General features: G+C 46.5%; 8 protein-coding genes across 8 annotated transcripts; 5 read left to right on the top strand and 3 right to left on the bottom strand.

The window, feature by feature from the left end:
- Nucleotides 1-1,472: 1,472 nt before the first annotated feature.
- N7469_005701 (NAD(P)-binding protein) lies at nt 1,473-2,205 on the bottom strand (the record flags this gene model as incomplete). Its single annotated transcript, XM_056644621.1, has 3 exons — nt 1,473-1,590; nt 1,645-2,083; nt 2,160-2,205. 3 exons carry the CDS (start codon nt 2,203-2,205, stop codon nt 1,473-1,475), a joined length of 603 nt encoding a protein of 200 aa, XP_056501435.1.
- A 417-nt stretch (nt 2,206-2,622) lies between these two features.
- On the top strand, nt 2,623-3,297 carry N7469_005700 (uncharacterized protein; the record flags this gene model as incomplete). Its single annotated transcript, XM_056644620.1, has 2 exons — nt 2,623-2,896; nt 2,987-3,297. The coding sequence occupies 2 exons, from the start codon at nt 2,623-2,625 to the stop codon at nt 3,295-3,297; spliced, it is 585 nt and encodes a 194-aa protein (XP_056501434.1).
- A 558-nt stretch (nt 3,298-3,855) lies between these two features.
- On the top strand, nt 3,856-4,191 carry N7469_005699 (uncharacterized protein; the record flags this gene model as incomplete). Its single annotated transcript, XM_056644619.1, has 1 exon — nt 3,856-4,191. One exon carries the CDS (start codon nt 3,856-3,858, stop codon nt 4,189-4,191), a length of 336 nt encoding a protein of 111 aa, XP_056501433.1.
- An 842-nt stretch (nt 4,192-5,033) lies between these two features.
- N7469_005698 (putative monooxygenase) lies at nt 5,034-6,452 on the top strand (the record flags this gene model as incomplete). The annotated part of the gene is made up of 2 exons (XM_056644618.1): nt 5,034-5,280; nt 5,359-6,452. 2 exons carry the CDS (start codon nt 5,034-5,036, stop codon nt 6,450-6,452), a joined length of 1,341 nt encoding a protein of 446 aa, XP_056501432.1.
- A 1,510-nt stretch (nt 6,453-7,962) lies between these two features.
- On the bottom strand, nt 7,963-9,302 carry N7469_005697 (uncharacterized protein; the record flags this gene model as incomplete). Its single annotated transcript, XM_056644617.1, has 3 exons — nt 7,963-8,615; nt 8,683-8,869; nt 8,925-9,302. 3 exons carry the CDS (start codon nt 9,300-9,302, stop codon nt 7,963-7,965), a joined length of 1,218 nt encoding a protein of 405 aa, XP_056501431.1.
- Nucleotides 9,303-10,924: 1,622 nt separating this feature from the next.
- On the top strand, nt 10,925-12,378 carry N7469_005696 (uncharacterized protein; the record flags this gene model as incomplete). The annotated part of the gene is made up of 4 exons (XM_056644616.1): nt 10,925-11,003; nt 11,072-11,317; nt 11,378-12,102; nt 12,196-12,378. The coding sequence occupies 4 exons, from the start codon at nt 10,925-10,927 to the stop codon at nt 12,376-12,378; spliced, it is 1,233 nt and encodes a 410-aa protein (XP_056501430.1).
- A 540-nt stretch (nt 12,379-12,918) lies between these two features.
- On the bottom strand, nt 12,919-15,367 carry N7469_005695 (N,N-dimethylformamidase beta subunit family domain-containing protein; the record flags this gene model as incomplete). Its single annotated transcript, XM_056644615.1, has 4 exons — nt 12,919-13,353; nt 13,413-14,072; nt 14,136-15,173; nt 15,269-15,367. 4 exons carry the CDS (start codon nt 15,365-15,367, stop codon nt 12,919-12,921), a joined length of 2,232 nt encoding a protein of 743 aa, XP_056501429.1.
- Nucleotides 15,368-17,425: 2,058 nt separating this feature from the next.
- N7469_005694 (type I polyketide synthase) lies at nt 17,426-23,986 on the top strand (the record flags this gene model as incomplete). The annotated part of the gene is made up of 11 exons (XM_056644614.1): nt 17,426-17,718; nt 17,771-17,819; nt 17,889-18,056; nt 18,104-18,500; nt 18,586-18,761; nt 18,810-19,130; nt 19,206-19,233; nt 19,281-21,661; nt 21,711-22,866; nt 22,922-23,551; nt 23,601-23,986. The coding sequence occupies 11 exons, from the start codon at nt 17,426-17,428 to the stop codon at nt 23,984-23,986; spliced, it is 5,985 nt and encodes a 1,994-aa protein (XP_056501428.1).
- Between the last annotated feature and the right edge of the window lie 1,622 nt (nt 23,987-25,608).

The following is a 25,608-nucleotide window of genomic DNA, read 5'->3' as shown; positions in this document are numbered from 1 at the left end:
GTTCCTGTCAGGGGGAAAACAGAATGATGTTCGAAGGATTCCGTATACCAAGCCCACCCTGACATCATAGAATGACATTCATTCATTTGAAATCTGCCTTAATTCTCCCAGGGGATGAATTGCTATGGTTGGAAGGCCCCCAGCTGACTTACGATATGTATACTTATCCTCACCAAGTACGGAGTACAGCACTTCGACATCAGATAATCCTGAAACACGACCTCTCCACCATCAAAAGTGGCGAACGAGGTTCCCCTGAAGATCGACTGGGATTGATGGGGTCAAACCGTTGCTCGCTCGGAGAAACCTTGGGGAAGCCCGTCAGCCAACGGGAAAGTTTCACTATCAAATTTTATGAGCGCGGGGTGAGAAACTCAAATTGGTTCTTGTCGCCGGGACTTTCTCTCGGAGGTATCTAAATGATCAAAATTTGAAATAATGTAGCCTATGTTCGAGTACTTTTGTTAAAGTCTACTACTGTATTGGTAGTATTGAAGTTCATCTTGGCATTCAAGAATGGTTCCGCATAGGTACTAAACACTGTGATAACGATGGTTTCTGTACGAAGTAGCAAGTAGCAAGTAACAAGCATTACTGTAGAAACCATGCATGATAGGCTCATCACATGTGAGAATCCTTTTGATCCGAGACCAAAGTGCTGGATACTCTCCGTACTAATGCTAGTAACGCTAGACTGCTAGAAGGACTTTGCAACCAGGCACAGCCACTAGCAAATGCCGGGTCTACTTTTTATTTCGCAATACCCATTCGCCGTAATTCTCAATGAAGAAGGTGGTTGTGCCCTGGCAGAAGAGGCTTTCAGGGTTAGAATAGTGCTTCGTAGTTCGATATGCAATGCAAGATGTTCCACAGTGAGAAATGTTTCATTCATTCCCTTTACTAGTAGTAATGGGCCGGAACTTATAAGAGAATCTCGATACATGTTTCTGCAATATCATCGACCTCGACATCCGGCCAGGTCATACATATTTCAAGACACATGGATGGGCATCCACGTGTTTTGAAATATGTGGGCTTTTTAACTAGCGCAGGGGATCGGCCATTACAATCAGAATACCTATGTGTTAGATAGTAATAAACATTCATTTATTTCCGCGAGACGCCCCTGAACTTGCAATCTCAAGAAGAGAGGCACGCCGTGTAAAATTTATTGCCCTAGAACTGCACCTCCATCCGGTGAACATTTGACAGTTTCTTCCGCCCAAGAATCGATCTCGGCTAATGTTTTCTGAATATCATTTTTGACCAAAGGTATTGTTTCAGCCCCTAATAGTAGTCTGGAGGGCAATTGGCGTGTTTTCTGTCCAACGACTATTTCGAAGAGCACACGAGCGCAGATTTTCGGATCGCTCCATGTTTCTTGGGATCCAGGATTGGTGATATAATCCAGAAGCTGATTGAACAGGGTGCCTGGCGTGTTATAGGCAGCATGTCGCGCGGGTGTCTTCATATTAGGCCCAGCGAAATTCGTACGGATCCCCCCCCGGTGCAACAATCATAAGCTTGATGTTCCAATCTGGATTCACTTCTTGTGCAACCGATTCAGTAAATCCCTCCAATGCGAACTTGCTGTCCATATTTTAGTGCTATGTACTAAGATTTGAACTTTACTTGAAGATTCACCTAGCATGATAGTATGAATGGCCTGGTGCAGTCCACCATCCGCCCATCGAAGATATTTGCAGGACTGTCCCTCCCTGTCCCTTGGGGTTTACCTCGCGAAATATTCGTAATGCTTCTTTTGTGATGCGCACCGGTCCCCAGAAGTTGGTCTCAAGTTGAAGCCTGGCATCGGATTCAGAAATTGCCTCCGTGTCTCCCGTTAGACTATACCCGGCGTTGTTGATAAAAACATCAATGCGGTTCCAAGTTTGAATTGCACTATTGATAGCTGCGATGATTGACCCTTGTGAGATAACGTCAAGCGCAAATTTGAGCACGTTGGTATCGTCCGATAGATACGATAGCGAATCCACATCGCGAGCCGTGGCCACAAGACGGTGGCCAGCATCATAGATAGTTTGTGCGAGAGCCTTGCCGAGGCCAGATGAACAACCAGTCACTAACAATGCATTAATTTCGAAACCAAAGGAAGACAGGAAAAGACATGGTTGGATTCAGCCTTCTAGACAACTCACCAAACCAGACTGTTTCCCTGCCCAGTGCTACTCCAGAGGACGGCATCTTATCGTGGAAATGGCTTAGCTCTATAACTCGCGTAAGCTTAGAGAATCGCTGTGCTCAAGTTTGACAGAGCTTGAAAACATTAGTTCGAGGAGTCGAATCAACGTGCCTCTTATATGATTTGCCCAAATCCTTTAAATCCGGCTTGTATCCGATGATAACTATAGATCTTAAATTGAATTGAGGCTTGTCGCATAAAGACAGATCGATCTAACCCTTTTAGGAACATGCACTAGTCCAAATGGCGTCGAGCTGGTGGGTCAAACGATTGAATTGCTGTCAGATTCGCGACATCAGCACATCTTTGAATCTGAACCCGTATTGGAAATCAACCTCCTCTGTTTCATCCCAGCCGCGTGGCACTACCGTAGTACAGTTACTTCTTCCGGCTAAGAAAAGCCTCTCTGACCTTCAGCGATGGCTCCAGCGAAAAGTGGATCCGCCTTTATTGTTATCACCGAAGATCCGCAACAAGATCGCGGTAAGCGGCTGAGCGAAGTACGTTCGCACCTTGCAAAGGAACGGCATCGGTCTCGACGTGGGAAGGATCATCTTGTCGTGCATGGCAAAGGTGGTCAAGCATTTATGGTGCAGGAGGATACTTTGAGCCTCATGCCAAAGGAGATTGTCGTTAGACACAAGTCCCCACCATTGGCATCGTCCGCTATCGGCTATCGACGAATGCAAAAATGTGAGTTAAATCATGATTAATGAGTGCGATACTCAAAATTGCTCTTCATACACATCATGTCCAATTATTTCTTAATACTGAACATGATAGTTATGCACGAATACGTGCTCTATGGTCACCAGGTACACCCGTTCTTCTCCCATGTGATAAATGCAGCAGTATCTCATACAGCACTTATGAGTACGAAAATTCTCAATGCATCGGCATGGGATGATTTGAATACGGAAGGACAAGTCAGTGACCTGACTCTACAACAACATGTGATAACTCGCAAATTGCTTGGTCAGGTACTGGAAGATGTGGAGCTAGCATGCAGTGAACCTACCCTTGCAGCTTTAGTCGCAACATTATTGTTTGATGTACTGTTGCCCCAGGTCATTTCTCCCCCGCCTGAACACTAACAAAATTGGATAGATGGTGAATGACCTGAGAGATATTTTCGTATATGACTTGAAAGTGATGCACCAATTAATGACGATGCGAGGCGGCCTAAATAATATGGGGTTTGAAGGCCATGTGAAGAGCAGTCTGCTTGTGTATCGAATTCCCAACCGAATTAAATAATGATTTTAATTACTGGCTGATACCAAGTTAGGATCGAGCAACTTCAAAGAGTCGTCGAAATACCTCCATATGCATCTTTCAGCGCGCAATTCAGCCCAGGCACCGATTTGGACATACCACCCTCAGCATCTATAGATGTGGCTCTCCTCACTCTAGGAATGGAGCCAGCGTCCCCATCGGAGTGGAATGGCATTAACCGATTGATCCCTGTTTTGAGCAGCTTCTATGAAGATGTACTATTGTCAACCCGGGAAGCTCATTGTAGAACCGGTCTCGGCCTGGACTGTCGACTCTCTGTACAGAAAACAACGCCGTTATTTGACACCCCACGTTTATATGATCAGATACAACATGATGATAATCGGATACCTGCGTTACTTCAAGCAATAATGATCATGGAGCGGACCCATCATGCTACATCTGACACAGAAATCGCTGGACTAGCTGATGCGATTGCGTATTTAAAGGATCTGCTACAGGCAACGGATCTCGATAACTGCTGGACTCCACTGTCAGGTGCATTGATATGGTGTCTTTCTATCGGGGCCCGGAGGTCTTTTCCGGGAGCTGTCCGGAAATGGTTTGTTATGCAGACTGCGCGTGTTAGCTGTGCCATTGCGATGAATCGACCAGATGCCGTGGTGAGATGTCTTCGCGTTGTAGTGGAGGGACTAGATGGGGCGGATTTCTGTCGAAGAAATCGTTATCCTCCACACTTCAGTGAAACTTGATGAGGCAATTGAATCAATTACATCCATATCGTAGAACACAGACTAAATAATATCTTTCTTATTCCATACTATACCACTAGTTTGAGCTTGAGAAGTGGAACCGTGTTTCAGTGACCTACATCTGCCAATAGGATAACGCTGATATGACACCCATACTGCATTTACATACTGTATCACTCCTTGTGGCAAACCGTCGGCAGTTTCGTAGCGCCGAGCCAAACAAGTTCCGTCCGACAATGTGGGGAAGTCCAAGTTGAAGTTGAGCGGGGACTTCCCCAGCTGCAAGACATCTTAGTCTGAGTGTATTCGGGATAGATGGTCATCCAGTTTGATATATACTATGTCTCTACAAGGGTAATTCACGAGAACTGTGATCCTTGTGGACATTTCGAAGTATACTTCTTTAGATTAAAGCAGTAATACCTCAGGATCTTTGATTGGCCGGATCTATAGAACCCCGGACTATGTACTGTATTGGCTGCTAATTATTTCTCCATAGACTAGCTGAACGTTACTTGATATAATGGCGGATAAATAATTTGCATTCCAGAAGGAAATCTGAAAGAAGAAGATTCCAGCAAGCACAATTCCAACTCGGACACTCCGCAGTTTCGATTGTGGGGGAGGTGGAGAGGCGGGAATGATTTTTCCCGGCCTCGTAATTATTGAGGCACACCAAAGGGCAAAGGCGCAAGAGCTCGGAGTTAAATAATTTAAAAGATTGAATGTTCGCCAGTTTACTCGTCGTCTACTGTCTTTTTTGACCTTTCTTTCTTTATTCCTCTTAAGCTCAGTCTCGCTGTCGTACTGTCTACGTCGACTTCCGTGTAGGTCCGACCACAATGGCGAACTCACCTCAAGATCTGAAAGTCGCCATTTTGGGCGCTGGTATGGGTGGATTGACGACTGCACTGGCACTAGCTCAGCGTGGCTTCAAGAATATTGATGTATATGAAAGCGCACATGATCTTGGATTTGTGGGTGCTGGTATCCAACTCGCTCCTAACATGGCGCGGGTCTTGGACGGTCTTGGTGTATGGAAGCCTATTGAGGCTGAAGCCGTGAATATTTCTGATACTTCTGTTCGGGGTAAGTATCATGAGAATGAAAAAAAAAAGACAATAATGTGCAAAGTAATGATGATGGAAGCGCTAACATAACCTGCAGAGGGTGCAACTGACAAAGAGCTTGCCCATGTGGAGTTGGGTTATATCGAGAAAACATATGGATATAAGCACATGGTTGGTCACCGTGCATCACTTGCCGATGGTTTATATCAGGGTTGCTTGAAGCAGTCTGCTATCAAATTCCACTTTGCCACTACTGCCCAGAACGTCGAGTCTTTCGGCCCGAAGCCTTCGTTTACTGCTGTACCTCGGGACGAGACACAAAAGCCGTACAAAGTGCAATGTGACGTTCTCTTAGCTGCTGATGGTATTAAGAGCCAAGCCAGAGTTGAGATGCTGAAGCGATTGAATGTCGACGTTGGTGTTAAAGATACCCACCAAGCCGCCTATCGAATTATGATCCACAAAGATCAAATCAAGGACGACCCCGAGCTTCTTGCTCTGATCAACAACACCAGAGTCACTCGTTGGATTGGTGAGAAGCGTCATATTATTGCCTACGCCGTCTCCAACAACACTATTTACAATCTGTCCACCACCCAACCAGATACTAACTTTGCCGCTGCCACCAATGCCACCTACACCACCAAGGGTGACAAGAGCGCCATGCTGGGCGTTTTCTCAGACTTCTGCCCGATGGTCCAACGTATGCTGAACTATGTCCCCGAAGGCGAGGTCTGCGAGTGGAAACTCCGCGTTCACGACCCTCTTCCTACCTGGGTTCACGGGCAGATGGCTCTTATCGGTGACGCCTGTCACCCTACCTTACCTCATCTTGCCCAAGGTGCTGCTCAAGCCATTGAAGACGGAGCTGTATTGGCCGTTGCACTATCTCGTCTGCCCGACACAAGCCCCGAATCCATCAACAAGGCCCTTCGTGTCTATGAGAGAATTCGCAAGGGCCGTGCTGAAGCGCTTGTCGATATGGCTACAGCCTCTGGTCGTGCTCTACATCTTGGTGATGGTGCTGCAAAGGCTGAGCGTGATCGTCAATTTGCTGCTCTCCGTGCTGGAGGTGGCAAGGGCCCTGTCCCTGATAAATGGGCTGATGCTGATGTGCAGCGTGAAATTTATGGTTTTGACTGCACGAAGGTTACTGAGGACAACTTTGACGAGTACTTCTCGCAGCTGTAAGCGCTTGATTTTTCTTTCTCCATTCCTCGAGGCTTTTCTGGGCTTTGGCGTAGCTCTCTTGTTAAAATTCTATTGTTACTTCCATGTGTACATACTACTACCTATAAATAGGCATTTATGACTCTTACGTGCCATGAAAAGAGAACAATTATTTTACCCTTATGAGAGCGCGTTACTAAGATACTTGCTTTTAGGGACAGCGCTGGAAGCAGTCAAGCACGGCTATAAGATAAGATCGAAATTCACATTAGGCCCTATGGATAGGGCCTCCAGGCCTGTATGGATATATTGATCCCTAATTGGAAAAGTAGTAGGTTTCAACCAGTACAAGGTTGTACTACACCACAACGCTAAGTGACAGTAAATCGAACGCCCAAAACGCCAACATTTGATGCCAGTATAAGCGTTCATTTTACCAAGTTCTTAGTTATCTCTTCCGTGATCGATATCGAAAATTGCTCCCGGATTGCTCCCGGAGCCCTCCTTGAGTGCTCCTACACATGTTGTTCCATACATACATCGCTGGATGATCGCTGGATGTATGCCACGTATCCATGCAGTTCTGGAGGGCTTAAAAAGCATTCTCTAGAAACAAGTTTTGCGGTTTCGACTATCGTATCAGGTTTTTCCAATACATATGCAGTCTTTCAAGAGGTTGATACCAGTGATTTCTCGCCCTGTCTATTACTGTATATTGACCGGTTTTTAACAGAAATAGGTCGATTCCGATCCGCAAGTCGATTCGGTAAGTGGCCTATTTATATTTGAGTTTTTTATTTGCTGGCGCCATACAAATAACATCTGTCTACATCAGATCATATTATTCCAGTTTAACAACTATTTCTCTTCCATCTACTGACCTAGAAAAACTCAGATCATGATGAAAACTGAACCTAAGCATCTTAGTGTCGCTCAACTGCTGAACTTCTGAAGCTCGAAATAGAATTATATCCGAATTTAATCCTATACCTTCGCTTGCCTCCTATACCTTCGCTCGCCTACTATTGGATAGTATGGAACGAACTAGGCAATCTTAAATCGAAGAAGGGAATTTATATACATATTACTTACTGGATCCATGGATCATTAACTGAAAATACTCATTCCGCTACCTAGAAGGTAGTAATATCATGATGGAGCATATGGCTGTGTAGCCCTCCATGATAATGTCGACGCTGTCACTCAGATAGCAAATAACTTCCGGGTAATATAGAAAGAGAAATTTGGATGGCAAGAATTGAGGCATTGGCCCTCGTGGAAAATTTACGCTCCTGTCTAGTGAACTTGGATGAGCCAGGAAGTTGAGGTTATATGAGCATGCTAGACCTGTCTATCCTCCTTAACTGAGAACGCGAACAGGCCCCGCTGTCTTGAATATTGCTTTACTTCCCAATTTGTATTATACCAGAGTCAATACCCGAAAAACAATGCAGATTTCCATCACGGGGAGATATGAGCCTATTGCCCTCTGGCTACAACAGTTTTTGTCTAGTACAGAGTCACCTCCGTGTCAGCCCAACACCGGTTCATATAGCCCAACCTCAGTGATATCATGAGTGTCCTTTGGGGCTTTCACTGGAATTGGAGCCGGCCTTAGCTGTCGGAAATATACACTTCCATATCGTAGATACTCGCCCCATGTCCCCGGTCGACAGTCATCGTCTGTATGTCCCGGTCGATTCCAGTATTGAGCGAGCGTTGTCATGTTTCCGAAACGAGCAACACCCGACGGGCACTTCCACATCGCCGAGTTGGCCAGCAAATCATGGACCAACTGACTTGCTTCTTCCTTGTTTCCCCTGTTATCTGTCGATATATCGCTGGACTGGAGCTCGGTACGCGGCGACAATAGCAGCTGCAAATTTCTCTCCTCACTTCCAAACGGCATGTTGCGGCACATTTCCGTGAAAGCATCGATGCTCATGACATGCTCTCGGAAATACGCTGGGCCGTCAAAGCCATTTGGACCAGGTTCTCGATTAAGTCGCACACGCTTAAAGACTTGGGTCTGACTAAGGTAATCCGTAAATCCAGCCCAATCTGCGTTGTCGGGAAAGGCGGGACTATCGACGCGAGTAAGAGGTAGATGGCGAACGAGAGGGTGGGCATGAAGACCGGCCGGGTGAGTACGGCCCTCCCACATCCGAAGGAAGACTTGTTTCGCTGTTTACCATCATGTTTAGTATTCATTGTTAAGTGCTCGTTTTATCAAAGGACGGCGGAGAGTTACCTCGGTATAGGAACGGATTTTGTTTGCGAGCAGCAATGAAGCCATTCAGCGTTTTGTAAGGGCCATCCCCGGCGTATGCAATCAATGCTGCCTCATATGGACAGTTTGGATCCATCAATGCTCCCCAACAAATCTCATCCAGGTCACGAAACACTATCATGCCCGCATCTATGTAGATACCACCGTACTACTAGATCGGTCAGTGAAGGGAAATATGGCATTGCAAGGGCAGCAGTACGGACCGAATACACAACGGCAAGTCGGACAAAGTCTGAGATATGTTGCCCGGCATGTGCGTGAATCATCTGTCCGTTAATTGCGGTTGCTGGAAGGTCGTTCTCTTTAACATAGTTGAGAACATGATTCGGCGAGTTAGGTATCAAGTTCAACAATCTAAATGTCCAAGACTTATCGTGGCGTTTGACACAGTTGATAACAGAGCGTTGGATCCAAGGCGGCATTGCCTCAAAACCCTTGTCCCAGAAGAACCAGACGTTTCGTTCCGACGTGACAGGGGTGAAGGCATTGAGACTGTTGGTTATCTCGTGTTTTTGTACATCGACTTGGACATTTCGGTTTGGCGCTAGACCATGTCTTTCTAAGTTTGTGTCTATGGTCATATTCAAAGGTGGTCTATAAAGACGAGAGTCTAGGGTGTGCACCAGCTGAGGGTAAGAGGCGAAAGTCTACTATAATTCATGGTACAGCAAGCTTCGACTGAGCAGTAATTCCTTATCTGCCGTAGACCAAAACAACCTACTCGAGAAAAGAAATATTCTATTAAGTAGGGGAGTACTACGTTATCACATATATTGGGTTACACGACTTTGCTTCCGCTAAAAATAAGCGGGGCTAATGTCTCAGAAAAGTACTTGCGTAGCCTTGTTGTGTTGCAGATCGAAAACGCCACGATCGATGATCGATACATACTTTGTAGATCTCTATTCTTCAGCTGAGGATCGAATATTCCACTATCCCAAGCTTGCATAAACCTAAAACGTCATCGAAAGGGGGCTTGGCATAACCTCGCAGACTATTCTGTACTGTACAAACCGATCGATCATATTTCAGTCTTCAGCTGATGATCCACCAAGCACATGTTTGGCGAGACGAAACTTAATCACATATTCAATTATGTAGTTATACTATAACTCAGGTAGGTTCCATGTACACAAGAAAAAGCATTGAGGACACAAGGTGGCAAGTCACCGCGAGGAAAAGAGGCGTAAGGTATCTGAGAACTGTAGACATGCGGAGCAATAAAGGCAAACATGACCCCACAGTTGGCCCATACATTGCTGATATCACTACATACTGTACATATGTACATAATTTGTGGTAGAGAGGAACTTGCATGAGCAAGACAGTGTTTAACCCCCATGTAAAATAACACTTACGAGTACAAAGGCTACAGGGTATACATCGATACCAGTGTCTTCGGTATATGTATAATCTTGTCTTACCCAGTTTACGACACGCATTTGAATATCTACACCGCCTGGCCATAATCTTTGGGCCTTTGCAGTCCAGATTTATATTTATGTATGGGTATTGTGATGTATTGGTACTTTGATTAAATAGAAACACATATTAACTAACTAACTATATCGACTGTTTTCATGCAGTAAAATTTCTAGCGCCGCCAATCACCACGCTAATAAGGCTCAACCCACTTGGCCAGACAGTGTACATCATCCATTTCATAAAGCAATGTTGTATTACGTCCAGAGATCAACATTCATCAACTAAATGGAATTGCTATCTACATCGTAAAGGAAATATGATTCAACTCTATATACCTAGGTGATAATGCAATTGATCAATCTATTTAAAACTATTCTAGATCACTGACTTCAACGGGAAATATTGTTCACATCATAAATTAATAATTGTTTATCCAACGTTCTTGAATCAGCCAACACATATTGCTAGATATAGATGATAGGACGGTATTGGCTTTGTACAGGAAAAAAAAAGATCATCAATACAATACCGTACGCGCTAATGTTTTTGCTGTATAATTAAAAAAAATATTTTACAAATGATAGTCCCCTTACTCGAGAACAATATGAGACAAGCAATTGTAGTATAAGTTTTTTTTCCCTAGCTTCCTATGCTAGATCCTCATTTTTGCCTCGATTTTTTTTTTTGGAAACGGAGTTTGAACTCCAACATAGTTACCTACGAGACCTCTTCTCCAGATATTTTGAGAAGTAAGCGTCTTGCTTTGTTAACAGCCGAAATGTCAAGCCAAGGCGGCCATCGGTGGCGCTCTAGCCAGACACTGAGGTCAATTGGTATCATTGGTGCATTATTCCTGAGTGAGTATTACGGACGCAATATTCGCACTCGTCGAGCTAAATATGACTCTTTGCGCTGACTTCTGAAGATACATTTGAGTACAGTTTCATCGTTCCCATCATCAATGAGATCTTCGAGTGTCGTCTCCATATCGATCCTTCAAAAACACAAGCCAACGTGTCTGGGATCCTAGCAATCCATGGTCTCACTGCACTTTTTTCGGCGCCAATTATCGGCCATTTTGCGGATCAAACAGCGAAGAAGAAGCTTGCTCTGTTGGTATCTGTCTCTGGATACATTCCAGGTACACTCCTCATTGCTTGGAGCCCGGCGTGTACGTTGCACTTTAAATAAAGCTATCATCTTGAAACTTTTGATTGACACATTCTATCAGTGTGGGCTGTCTATATCGGTCGCGTGATTCAGGCACTTTCAGGAACTGGAGTGTGGATTGTTGGCTTTGCTGCGCTGACACAACTTGCGAACGCAAGTAAACTTGGTAGTCTCATGGGCGTGACCATGTCTTTTATCACAGGCGGAATCATTATTGGCCCACTTGCAGGGGGTACCTTTCTCTCACTCCTTGGATACTGGCCAGCATGGATAGTGACACTGGCCATGATTTCCCTCGATGTTCTCATACTTTGCGCCATGATATTGCCGAATGAAACCACCCATGACGAAGAATCAGAGCCACTTCTCCCCGAGAGTCATTCGCAGAACGACGAAGTCTCAGATTGGATATTTTATCGCACTATCCTCACTGACTCACGGGCTTTGGTATGTCTTGCAGTGGCTTTCGTGTTGTCTCTTATCATGTCGAGCTTCGACACCACTCTGCCATTACATGTCCGTGATGCGTTCTCTTTCGGTGCCATGACAATTGGTCAGATGTTTGCTCTGTTGCAGTTGCCGGCTTTGCTGTTGAATCCTTTGGCTGGCAAACTCCGAGACAAGGTTGGCTTGCGTTGGCCGACTGTCATGGGGTTTGCTCTACTAACACCGCTTCTCCTGCTCCTTGGATCTCCCGGTTTCTTCGACTGGGCTAGCCCGAACGCCGCTGGAAAACTTATTTTTATGATTTCTCTTGCTCTCATCGGAGCAGCAACCTCGCTCATAGTGAGTGTTGCACCTATAGGCTTGACGGGTAAGAGTCACATCTGCTGGGTACCACTTGCGTGCCGTTACAACTGACTTTACTAGAAATCCTAGCCGAATACGAAGCCGAGAACCCATATATATTCGGGGCCAAGGGGGGGTGCTTCAAAGATATTCTCCACCGAAGAAAGTGCGTGGACCGGAGGTCTGCTCGTTGGCCCGTTGCTCTCTGGATTCCTCAACGAAACGATTGGATATTTCTGGATGAATCTCTTTCTTGGCAAGGCTTTCCCCTGACTCACAAAATCCAAATACTGACTTTTTTAAAGCGTCTACAAGCTTCCTTCTTGCTCTGGCTGTAGCAATATTTCTCGTGCCGACTCAGAAACAAGTGCCAGATGTTCCCGCAGAGACAGTAGTATCTAACAAGGATACACTCAAGCCGCAAACCCGAAGCTGACTAAGCAAAATGATACTTGAGAGTTAGTTGACATAAGGTCTTCTCTACTGGTTTAATTATTTGTTTTGTTTGAGATTTTGAAAGGAAAAGAAGATTGTGAAAACAGTTGTACAAGATCAACATCCCGGGGTCTTCTCACTTGGAAATGTGTAGTATCATAATTCACGACATGATCTGAACGTGCAGTAACGTGAAATTGAGATGTTTGACGAAATCTACGAATGTTTCATATCATTCATGACAGACAACGAGGAATGTCACCTGTTGACACATAAGTTACATATAAGTTACTTGCGGGACACTGTTTACATCGAATATTCTCAGAGGATTTTTGTGTTTCATGTCATTGTCAGGGTTTTTAAGGATCAACCATTAGATCATTTATGTCTTCGGACAAATTCTCTTATAACGTTGTCGGTCAATTGTGCAACATTGTTCTCAAAATTCTTCCAACCCAACGAGCAAAGCCAGTTGATGCTCCCCACGCTAAATACTGCACCTCCGCTGCCCGATTCGTTGTATGTCATGTCGGATCGGATTTCATTGGTTTGCGTTCCTGTTGTTTTGAGCATGGGGAACTCAGCGTCCTCCGGGAAAATGAAGAAATCGTCAGGATGCCCAACGCTCGTTGCCAGGGTGATCGTACTACGAGGACTGCCGAGAGCAAAATCACATTTGTCGATTTCGTCGCCACTCGCGCCGCCTCCAAACCCATCAACTCCAATCAATTCATCCGGAGGGATTCCCTTGAAAACCCATGCCATTGTAGCATCTTGCCCGGCATTAGTGCGCTTATAAGGCACGCCCGGGCCCTGTGAGAGTTCTGTGAATATCGATGAGTAATGAAGACAGAGTTTCATTTTCAACTTACAGCACCGGCTGCACAACATCCTACACCAAGAAAGTAATTGGCTGCTAGGCCTCGTGAGCGCCAAAGGAGACCTTGTTGCCCATTGGTACTGAAAATTCGGTCGCCTCCTCCGAGAGTGAAAGGTCTGCATCCCTGATCACCTCGCCTTATCTCGACTCGATGCAGACTATCTGCTTTTGTAGCGCAGCTCCAGTAGAACCCATTCCCACCAAGGTACATGAGGTTTCCTCCATGCTTCACAAACTCGGTATGGGCTTGAAGGCTTTCAAAGGTATGGTATTCAGGATGGGAGCCAGTGATAACTGTGCCATAGCGAGACAAAGCAGAATAGCCATGTGTGTGTAAATCCTGATCACAAATCACATCATAAGGAATACCAGATCTTTCAAGAAACTCAAGGCCAATTAAGTCAGCACTGAATCCGCGAGGTCTATGAAAGTTCCAACTAATATAATCTGGGCGCATATTCAGTATGGGCCTTTTAGCAGATGAATGAACAACCCCAGATCGGTCGTTGTGTATGTCGTAGCACGAAAAGCCCAGGTCGACACGACGTTCCGTTTTGTCCGTATGCTGGCTCCGTCGAACCTCCCACTCGAAGGCTGCTTCCGACGTTAAATGGGCGCGATCATAGACATGTTCATTTGCGTAGGCGAGATACTAGGGGTCAACGTAAGAAGCACTGTACTGCATTGATTTGTAGAAGTGGTTCCGGGAACTCACGGTGAAGGTCGAAAGAACATATGCGAGCTTGGCACCCAAAGCATCACTCGTGGATGGAGTTGGGCGAACGAAAAACGGAATTGAGTCATGAACTGTACCATCAGCTGCATGTACCTCTACCGCGTATGCTCCAGAGCGAAGAGACTTGGGCAGAGAAATAGAGATATCCGTTTGCCAAGCCGCATCATCCATGTCATCCTCGTGAAAATGAATAGCACCATACCCTGCTCTCGCTTTTGTCCAGTCGGGCTCTGATCCATCCCAGTCATGCCCAGTGACGGCCCTGAGGGGCGCATTTACAAGAATGCCTTGAGCCCCAGTGCCAGCTACATCAAATACCTTATCAGTTGAGATTCCCACGGAGAAGTCCCATTGAGCGAGCACTTTTTCTTCTAGGCCACCAGTTGAAATGATTGGGCCTTCAAGACGGCCGTTGAAGAAGTTTGTGGGGATTTCAGAAACTTCCGAAGGACTTGACGCGAAACTTGCAGCTAATACTAGAGTGGATGGGCCAGACATAGCCGGTTTGTACCCCAGGTCTTTCCGTCCACTTTCCGGAGTCTCTGTCTTTCCCAGGAGAAAGGCATTCGGTGTTAATACATAGGTCAAGGTCGATTCGCTAATAGTGAAGTCAAGGGTAGTCCAAGTCTTTGGCATAATTTTAGCACCTGTCTTCACGATATCGATAGTGCTGAGGTTTCCGATCCAAAATTCGATCGCCGCATCATTAATCACCACGGCATATCCAGTTTTTTCTTTCACATCAAGGGTTGAGACAATGGTTTGGATGTGATCCGATTCGACAGGCAGATGAGCCTCTAGACAAATAGAGAACCTCAGACCAGAGGAACCCGTCTTATGGTGTTGTTCATCCATGATGGCGTAGGAACCAGGCCTTGCCACCTGAAACCGCCCTTGAAAACTTCCTGCAGGTATTTCATGAACACGTTCTTGCTTCATATTCGAAAAGTCTTCACCCTGAGGTCCGTGGATGAGACGAACGACATTGTAATTGACAAGTACTTCGGTTGACGAGACCTGCACTTAATTTAGTTATGCTTCTTTAGGCGCCTTCAAGGGATCATTTCGAGTCGAATTGGAGGGATCGACAAACAAATTGGCTCGGGGTATACCTTTACATCTATGCATTCCCCGGGACTCGAGATCCATGGATCGACATACCCGGTAATTTCAGCAGGGTGGCCATTAGGTACTTCAATCACTGTCGCCATAGCTGGGTTGGAGGACACTAGCGAGTTTGCACAGATGGTGAGCGGCAAGCCCTTTCGCAGAGTTCAAGTTGTGAGTTGGTAGGAAAAGCAGTCGATTTGCGTAGTCAATCGCTTGGCGTGTATCAAACGATTTTAGATGCTTCGCTTTTCTTTTATATAATTCAATTGTGTGGATCAAGCGAGAGCTGGGCTCGAGCTTCATGGAAACATCACTCTGATGATCTGCATATGTAAGCTGATGCGGTGTAACTTCTGTACTATGAATGTTACGGTATATACCTATATGTATTTTGGTAATCGCGATGGCGGAGAGAAACGTAGCGATACAGTGGGTCTGTCATTTTGACAGTAATTTTTGTACATAGAATCACAAAGAGTACATAACTATGTACACTAAATAGTGTGATCTATAGCTATCTGCGCATAATTGTGGGGATGGCAATTCGGCCAAAGAAAATAAATTCTCATCGACAAGTTTCAAATCAAAGCCATCTGGAGTAATTACTATCTTCAGACAGGGTTATCGATTTCAAGTAGTTTTTGTCCTCTGCGGACTTCGTGATAGGTTCTTTCGTCTAGTTGAAAGAGGTCACATTCAACTACACGACTAGCAAAGTAATATGGCTGAAATCGTGAACTAATGCAAAGACCTGCTTTTCCACATTGTCGCCAACATTTCGGGCCAGGAAGAATACTCGAAGCGAGTGCTCGAACGAAGGGGCTTGGGTGTGAACCCAAAAAGGCCTGTAACGCCGTGCTAGCAGAAGCATTTTAAAGGAGAAGCTTTGGGCATTGAAGAAGTTGCGCAGAAACAAGCTCGATGAAATTGGGCTCATCGTAGCTTCGATCTAAGTGGCACTTTGTCTTTTTTGATATCTAAGGGGGTGCTTATTTTTTCGATCGTGACGATGTTTTGGAAGAATCAATGTTTGGTGAAGGGGCCATTCAAGTTCTGAAAGTATACGAGTATACTATGTATTCTCTGAGTGAATAGCATTGGATATGCATAGCTCGGACGGATAGAGTCGAAGTTCATGATAGGACTCTGAATGCGGGACTTTAAAGTATCAGGAATTAAATAGGATCCATAGATCGAGTCTATAAATGCACCATGATCAAATTTAATAGATACATACTACATACATATGAAGTCGGAGACCAAATCATGATATCGCAATTACATTTTGAAAGGGGATAGGATGCGCGAGGCAGCACGGTCGGTACGTGCAGGTCAAATGGGGCAAAAGGATGAGGGCAAAACAACACCCCAGCCAGGGCTACTGCTGGGACTCTCTCGAAAAGGCTGGAATTCACGTAATTGATGCTGGTTGACGCTAAAGATGCTATCTAAACAAGACTAGTTATATAAGAGCTCTTCCAAATTAGGCCAGTTTCGTTACATAATCCTCCTACTGGCAGACATGCCGACACTCCCCACTACAGTAATATCCAGGTCAATACACCTCATTGCAATACATAAAGACGTACTATACATACAGAATACATTGAAATTCGAAAATTAGTGCACAAAACAATTTATAGAACATCTGCAGGGTTGTGAAGATCTTATATGTTCCTGAATAACCTTTGACACTAGTGCAAGACCTCTTACGAAATGAATGCATCAAGACATACATATTTCCGGGTTTCACAGCATCTACTAGTGCTTGGCAGATCGATTCAGCTAATCGACATAGCCCACAGAAAGTGGCTTGTGTATACATAGTGCCTGGGAACTCGAAGATTGGCTGCGGTACATTAGGCCTATGTATTGATAAAAATGCCCTTGCATAAATGCATGCGAGCTGCAGGATCGACCTTGAAAGAAACAATTATCTATGTACAATAAATACGCCATTGATATCATGAACAGCCAGCAAGGTGAGCACGTCGGTCATCATTTTCAGCAGAATTGACAAACTCAGGTTGCTCTTAAATCGCACCCGCAAGCAGATTACGAAGTCCTCGATCAAGGTGATGACGGACTCTCCGCGTCGGAGTAAACACGAGGCAACTGAAAAATCATCCTGCCCAAACGGAGCGCCACTATCAAGCGCAATGGAGCGTTACGGGACTATTCTCTTCTTTGGAGACACCTCAACGCCTGTGACCTCGGCCCTGGCACAACTGCTGGACTCCGAGCGCAAGGATACTCTCTTATCTAAATTTCTCATCTTGTCAAAGACCGTGCTGTGTGATAGCATTGAGAAACTCCCACAGCAGTACCGGAAAGATGCGTATAGATTCACAGAGCTGCATGACTTTACAGATCCCCAACATGGAAAGTCGTCAAGTCTACGAGTGCTGTCACCTGCACTCTTGGTCATAACACAATTGGGCCAATTTATCTCGTGGGTGTTTGCATTTGACCTCTAATCATCATTTATGGCTAACCATCTGCAGCTGGTACGAGACGCATCCTCACGTCGAATATCCTGGCCCACAAAATACGGTATGCATTGGGTTGTGTGTCGGACAACTGTCCGCCGCGGCAATCAGTCTGTCAGCAAATTTATTACAGCTGATTCCTCTCGCTGTCGAGGCCGTCCGAGTTGCCGTGAACCTAGGGAGCTTGGTCTTCATGGTCCGAGATGACCTGGAATCTGATGTTGATGGACTTCCGTGGGCCCTCATGGTGGAAAACGAGATCATAAACAAACAGCTTTTGGATTTATCATCTAATGCTTTGGTATGGCACTTCGTGGAATCAATTAGCCCATATCTGACTAGAAACAGGGCCATCCGGACAGGAAACAAGCTTATGTTTCTGCAACCTTCGAGAATACCACAACCATCCAAGGGCCTCCAAATACACTGAATAGACTGAAGCAATCGCTAGCAGATCTGAAGGGATGGACTTCAAACTTGTCAGGACGTCCTATCGGTATCTATGCACCATATCATGCTTCGCATCTTTACACCAAGTCGGACGTTCTAGGACTCTGCGATAATTCTACAACTAAAGAAGTATATGACAGTGAGGTTTTGAACAAAGAGCAGCCTGCAGTTTTGTCGACAAATTCTGGGACTACAATCTCTGCGACAAGTCGTCGAGACCTGTTGAAGGCCGTGCTTGAGGATATTCTTGCAAGCCCAATCGAATGGGGCAATATCATCAAAGGTGCAATCACAAGTATACATTCCATGGGCCATGCGAAATGGGAGAGTCAATGTTTCGGACCCTCTCACTCGCAAAGGTCCCTAGTCGCTGCTATCAGCGCCGGGATGGGAGTCGAGGTTTCCGTGGCAGATACAAAGGTCCAATCTTCAAGCTGCGGAAAGAGAATTAACTCCCCCCATCGCGATCGTCGGAATGGCAGGCAGGTTCCCCGATGCAGACAGTGTAGACGAGTTGTGGAAGCTTCTGTCCAATGGCATTGACTGTCATAAAGTAGTAAGTATGACACCTTTCTTTTAGCTATCAAATACTGATAAATTGCAGATCCCATCCGATAGATTCGATCCAACAACGCATCTTTCCAAAGATAAGGGCGTATCGATCTACGGCAACTTCATGAAGGACCCCGGCATGTTTGATGCTCGCTTTTTCAATATGTCTCCTAGAGAAGCCATGCAGACGGACCCACAGCAGCGATTGGCCCTGGTCACAGCCTATGAGGCTTTGGAAATGGCCGGCTACGTGCCGGGCCGGACACCGTCTACGCGTTTGGAGCGGATCGGGAGCTTCTATGGTCAAACTACAGATGATTATAAAGACGTGAATATCGTCCAGGATATTGATACATATTACGTATCAGGTGTTGTAAGGGCTTTTGGACCGGTATATTTCTGAAATCTCCGAGGGGGAGTTGCATGCCTTTTGCTGATCATACTGTAGGGACGAGTATCCCGTGCCAATCAACTCGGTAAGTCTCCACCAAAAGTAAATTGAATGATTTCTGACGCATCTCAGGTGGACCCTGTCTTAGTGTTGACACAGCTTGTTCATCAAGCGCCACAGCGCTGAACCTTGCCTGCACCTCAATATGGAGCAACGAATGTGATACCGCCGTAGTTGGCGGGATGATGCTTCTCAACAGTCCCGATATGTATGAGGGTCTGGCCCGAGGACATTTCACGTCTGAGAACGGACCTTGTAAGACTTTCGACAACGAAGCGGATGGCTACTGTCGAGGCGAGACTGTTGCTAGTGTCATCTTGAAACGATTAGATGCTGCCCAGGCTGATAATGACAATATTTTGGGCGTCATTCTGGCAGGCGGATCGAACTATTCTGCCTACGCAGCATCCATCACTCAACCTCATGCAGGCGCACAGGAGACTCTTTTCCGGAGGGTCCTCCGTCAGGCCGCTGTGCATCCATTCGATGTGGACTATGTAGAGCTCCATGGTACAGGAACACAGCTGGGTGACTCTGTGGAAATGACATCTGTTACGAACGTGCTGGCCCCGGATAGCCCTCGTCGGCCTGCAGATACCCCGTTGTACGTGGGCTCGATCAAGGCGAACATTGGGCATGGGGAATCGGCATCAGGTATCTCGGCCTTGATCAAAGCCCTGTTGCTGTTCCAGAAAGAAAACATCCCCCCTCATGTCGGTGTCAAAAGTGGACGATTGAATCACAAATTCCCGACCTTGGGTGAGCGGGGAGTTAAGATAGCCGATAGACTGGTCCCGTTTTCGGCTCGGTCTGATCGTAAGCGAAAGATTCTGATCAATAATTTCGGCGCTGCTGGTACGAACTCTAGCTTATTGCTCGAGGAGGGCCCCTGCCCGACATCTGTTGCAAGAGAGTCCCTGGAGCGTGACCACTTGATCAGCATCACGGCGAAATCAGCCACGTCCCTGATAAGGAACTTAGAGAAATTTGCTGCATATCTTGATACGAACCCTCAGACAAACCTTCTTGATATCGCCTATTCGACAACAGCACGAAGAGTGCAACACCCGCTGCGAGTCTCTATCGTGGCCTCCACTATTGACCAGGTCAAGGCCCAATTGCCATCACGGATTGAGAAGCAGGGCTTTGGATCACCCACGAAAACACCGAACACTGTGTTTGCATTCACCGGGCAAGGCTCCCTTTACAACGGCACTGGGGGGCAATATTTCGAGCACAGTCCAGTGTTTAGAGCAGAGCTCACTCGCTTTGAGGGCATTGCTACACAACAAGGATTTGCCCCTTTCCTTGATGAAGTTCTCAATAGAACAGGGACTCTGAATGACCTCTCGCCAGTGCAAACGCAACTTTTCCATGTCGCTATGCAAATGGCTTTCTTCAATCTTTGGTCGTCGTGGAATATCTTGCCATCCTCGGTGATTGGTCATAGCCTTGGAGAATATGCGGCTTTGTATGCAGCGGGTGTCTTGTCCGCCAATGATGCACTGTATCTCGTTGGTACACGCGCCACTTTGCTAGAGTCTCTCTGTACTCGGGGTACGCATGCTATGCTGGCGGTAAACTTGCCTAACGAGAGTCTTCAAGATGCCCTGCAAGGTCGATTGAGAGACTTGGAAGTGTCTTGCCTCAATGGACCCCAGGACGTGGTACTGAGTGGCCCGGTCACTTTGATTCAAGATGCAGAGAGGCATCTGAAAGCAAAGGGCATGAAGTGCACTATCCTTAATGTGCCATATGCTTTCCATTCCTCGCACGTCGATCCGATTCTACCGTCTTATGAAGACGCTGTAAGACACGTTACCTTGTCAAACCCTCGTATTCCCATCCTATCAACCTTGCTAGGAGACGTAATGGGGCCTGAAAGTCTCAATCCATCCTACTTTGCCCGCCACGCTCGCCAGGCTGTTAGATTTGTGGACGCTCTCAAGACAGGGCAATCCAGAGGAACCGTCTTACCTGAGACAATTTTTCTCGAAATAGGCCCTCATCCAGTATGCCTGGGCATGATCGGAGCGACATTGGGCTCCCCCGAACGCCTGCTCCCGACCCTTCGACGAAAGGAGCAACCCTTCACCACGACCTGCAAGACGCTAGCGTCGTTGAATAGCAGGGGATACGATATTGACTGGAATGAATATCACAACAGCTTCGCGGATCAACCAAAACTTTTGCCTCTTCCTGCTTACTCGTTCGACGAGAAGAAGTATTGGATTGATTACAAAGGAGAATGGCTGCCACAACGGAATGCAAGCAAGACGATTTCTACAGCTCGGTCATCAAAGCCCATGACAACCACTGTGCAGAACCTTCTGGCTACTGCGGATATCGGAGAGAGGAAAGTGTCGGTAGTGTTTGAGTCGGATCTCGCAGATCCGGCACTCCATTCTCTGATTGCAGGTCATGTTTTGAATGGTGTTGCGCTGTGTCCTTCGGTGAGTACCCAGATCTGATCTTGCTTAGTCTACAACTAACTCACTACAGGGCGTCTTCTCAGATATAGCATTGACTGTGGCAAACTACTTCCGCGAAAGGTTTGCATTCGACAGTCCAGTCTCTGGCATGAATGTTGTCGACCTGCATATGATGAAGCCCGTGACAATGCCAGTCGGGCGACCGAATGAACCAAAACTGCTGCGTATTTCAGCGCAGGCTGACCTCGGAGCCGGCAGAGTCGATATCCAAGTCGGTCTTCTTAATCCTCAGACCGACCAGGTCGACAACAACGCTACCTGCCACGTCGAGTTTGGCGATGCGCATGTCTGGGCTAGAACCTGGAACAAGCACGCATATCTCATTCTGGAACGAATGAACGATCTTGAAAAAAGTGTTTCTAGGGGCATCACGAGCCGGATCTCTCACGAGATGGTGTACAATCTGTTCTCGACAGTTGTCGACTACGATGCGAAGTACCAAGGCATGCAAGAAGTCATTGTGGATTCGGAGAAGCTGGAGGCAGTGGTTTCACTGTCTTTGTATAGAGGCAACGATGCGGGAAAGTTCTTCTGTTCGCCCCTTTGGCTCGATAATCTTGCGCAGATCGCCGGCTTTGTGATGAACGCTATCGGCACTGTGAATCCACGCGAATTCACTTACATATCTCATGGCATTGATACATACCAAATTGCCGATGAGATTTGTCCGGAACTGCAGTACAAAGCACATGTTCGGATGATTCCGGAGGGAAAGAATGTGTTTGTTGGCGATGTTTCGGTCTTCCAGGGTGACAGAATGATGGCTTGTTGTGGAAATGTGAAGTTCCAGAGGATTCCGCGCGCCTTGATTGACAGGATTCTTTCGCCAGGTTCACCCGTGGCGAATACGAGACCGACGGTGCGAGTAGGATTGACAAAGGATATTGACTACGTTTCGTCGAGTAATCGAAGCGTCGACGAGGTTGAGCCCAGAATGCCGGACCTGAAAGGGTTGATTGCGTCGCAGATCGGTATCTCGGCGGACGAGCTTGTAAACGGAAGCAGATTCGATGAGCTGGGCGTCGACTCGCTTCTATCGATGACCATTTTGTCGCAGCTTCAGGACTCACTTGAGATCCAGCTTCCGGCCTCATTGTTCACTGACTTTCCTACTTTCGGTGTGTTACAAGACTACGTGCAGAGTATTCTTCGCGATCAATCAACCGGTCCGTCAACTCCTAGTTCGACCAGACTTGAACCCAATACTCCTTCAACTTCAAGCGGGTATCAAGACGAGTCAGAGAACCCCCCTACTCGACGCCCGTCTCCCAGAAGTTTACACGATCATCGCGGACGAGATCGGCGTCGACGTGCAAGAAATCCTCGCAACCGATGACCTGTCAGTTCTCGGTCTGGATTCGATGATGGCCATATCAATCGGCGCCGCACTTAATGAGAAACTCGGAGTCCATGTCCCATCTGACTTCTTCGGGGATCCGCCTTCTACGAAAGACATCCACAATGCGCTGAGAGTTCAATTTGGCGCCCCACAGCCACAATCAAAGACGGCGCCCAAACCAAGTAAGAGAAGCCCTTCTCTCTCCTTCCCATCCTCAGTTATTCTACAAGACGCAGCCACCGCCGATCAGACCCTCTTCTTGTTTCCTGACGGGAGCGGGCTCGCCACTGCGTATGCGAAGATCCCTCCGCTATCGCCCAATATCCGCGTTTGTGGACTGAACAGCCCATTGCTAAACTCGGCCAATAGTCACTTAATAACCGTTGGGGCGCTAGCGACGGAGATGCTCCAGGCGGTGCGAGCCCATCAGCCTCGAGGGCCATATCTTCTCGGCGGGTGGTCGGCCGGGGGCATGTTTGCGTTCGAAGCGGCACGACAGGTGTTGGATGCAGGTGAGGAGGTTGGGGGGGCTACTTCTGATCGACTCGCCCTGTCGGTTAGAATATGATGCGATGCCGCCGGAGGTTCTGAGTCTATTCGTTGGAACGGGGTCCATGAGTAAGGGGGTAATTGAGAATTTTGAGCGAACGATACAAGCAGTGGAGCGGTACTCTCCTCGCCCTTTGTCAAATGAACGACCATTTCCTGCGGTGGTCATCTGGGCAAAGGACGGCTTGTCAAAGGAGCTGGATATTACTTCCATTGATTTAGATTATGACCGGAAGATTGTGGAGTGGTTGATTAAGAGAGAAGGGCAGCTCGATGTACAGGGCTGGGATGGCCTGATTCCAGAGGAATGGATTACGATCCAGACGGTACCAGGGAGTCATTTTAGCATGATGCAGGCGCCCCATGTGAGAGTTCACTTTCTTTTACTGATTGAGTGAATCTAAACTAACACTGATATCCCCAGGCTACGTATGTGGGAGCGACGATTACGCAGGCTCTCCATGACTGGTTTGATAACTAGCATAGTGGGAGTATCGGCCTGCCTGCCAGTAGGTGAAGTATGTAAGGATTGGCCTAATCGGGCAGGGAGATTTTATATAGTCTTAATTAAGTAGCATCTTTAGCATCACGCGGCAGCAATAACACGAGTTCCGGCCTATTCGAGAGAGTACTAGCAGGTAGCCTTCGTTGAGGTGTTGTTTACCCTCATCCTTCTGCCCCATTCGGCCTGCACGAACCGACCGTGCTGCCTCGAGCATCCTATCCCGTTTCACTAGTAAGAAATACTATGGCCGAGTTCGTTTTACTCGAATCTGGACAGTGTATATGTTGCAATACACACATTTTTGTAACTGTAGAAAAGAACGCAGGGTATTTAATTGAATCAGTTCATATTGAAGTCGCCCAGAGCATACATAATCAACGACACTCATGGACATACCCAGGATAATTCTCTTTTAATTTGGTCTGTGGATGTAAGAGGCTGACTCAAATAATGGGAATAACTAAATGAATACCAAGCATAGTAGACGAATGTTCAAGAGCTAGACTAAACTATGCACGGTTTTACGTTTATATTGGCTTAAACAACTTCAGTCAAGCCGGGAAAGAGACTAAGTATTGCCCAAATACTCGATTTATGGGCCATGTAGAGAGCCGTCTGTAGAGAGCTAGCAATTCATGGCACAGTCTTCGTAAGCAACCTCCGGAGTGAAATTCAGAATGATGTATGTAGCCCGAAAGAGCCAATTGAAGCTATATAACGCGGCGGTGCGCTACAATATGCTCTTCCACCATTGCAAAGTATAGGTCTTTGGAAAAGAAAAAGAACAAAAATTAAGAGAGAAGGTCAACGGAGGATACTCTTGGTAAATTTTCTTTACCGAAAGCTCAAAGTTGTCAGAAAGTCAAGGTCCTAACAGCTATTAGAGGTGCAACCTTCACGAATGAACCGGAAAGACGAAGCGCCTTGATGAGATCCCCACAACCTTGTCTCTGATGATTTACACCATCACAATCATTTTTCACAGTCACAGTTATTACCTGAAGTCCACACCAGAGAAAGCATTCCTCCTCGGTCACATGAGCTTTGGATGTAGATAGAGTTAACGTCCAATTTCATTGGCCAAACAACCCGTGTTATACAAAGAGACAAGCCTCCCGTGGTTCTCCCTGCAGCTATGATCATTCGTAAAACACCGTCCACCCTACACCTGCACAAGATGATGTGACGTTCGAGTCAGGTTCAGAGTCATCCAGGAAGGCCGGGGCAACCATGACGAGACCAAGTAGGAGTGTAAAAGTTCCGAGGCCCATTTTTTTTTGTATTGAGATGGGGATTATCAGCGATCAATCAGCGTTCACTGTTTTTCTCCCTCCAATTACTCCAACAGCGGGGAGAAGGAAGCGAAACCCTTTCTGACCAGCTCCTACTCAGTAAAAGGACGGGACTCCTCGCTGGAAAGCGGGGACAGTTTTGCGGCCTCCAGTATAATGTGCGTGAGGAATGGAATGATCTTCTCAAAGTTACATCCATCACATTTCGTGATATGATTTGGTC

The sequence above is a fragment of the Penicillium citrinum genome (assembly GCF_028827155.1).
Source record: "Penicillium citrinum strain IBT 23319 chromosome Unknown utg000004l:1.0-2404223.0:1.0-2405248.0, whole genome shotgun sequence".
Classification (NCBI taxonomy): domain Eukaryota; kingdom Fungi; phylum Ascomycota; class Eurotiomycetes; order Eurotiales; family Aspergillaceae; genus Penicillium; species Penicillium citrinum.
The sequence above is the reverse complement of the archived record's forward strand: the minus strand, read 5'-3'. Positions and strand labels throughout refer to the sequence as shown.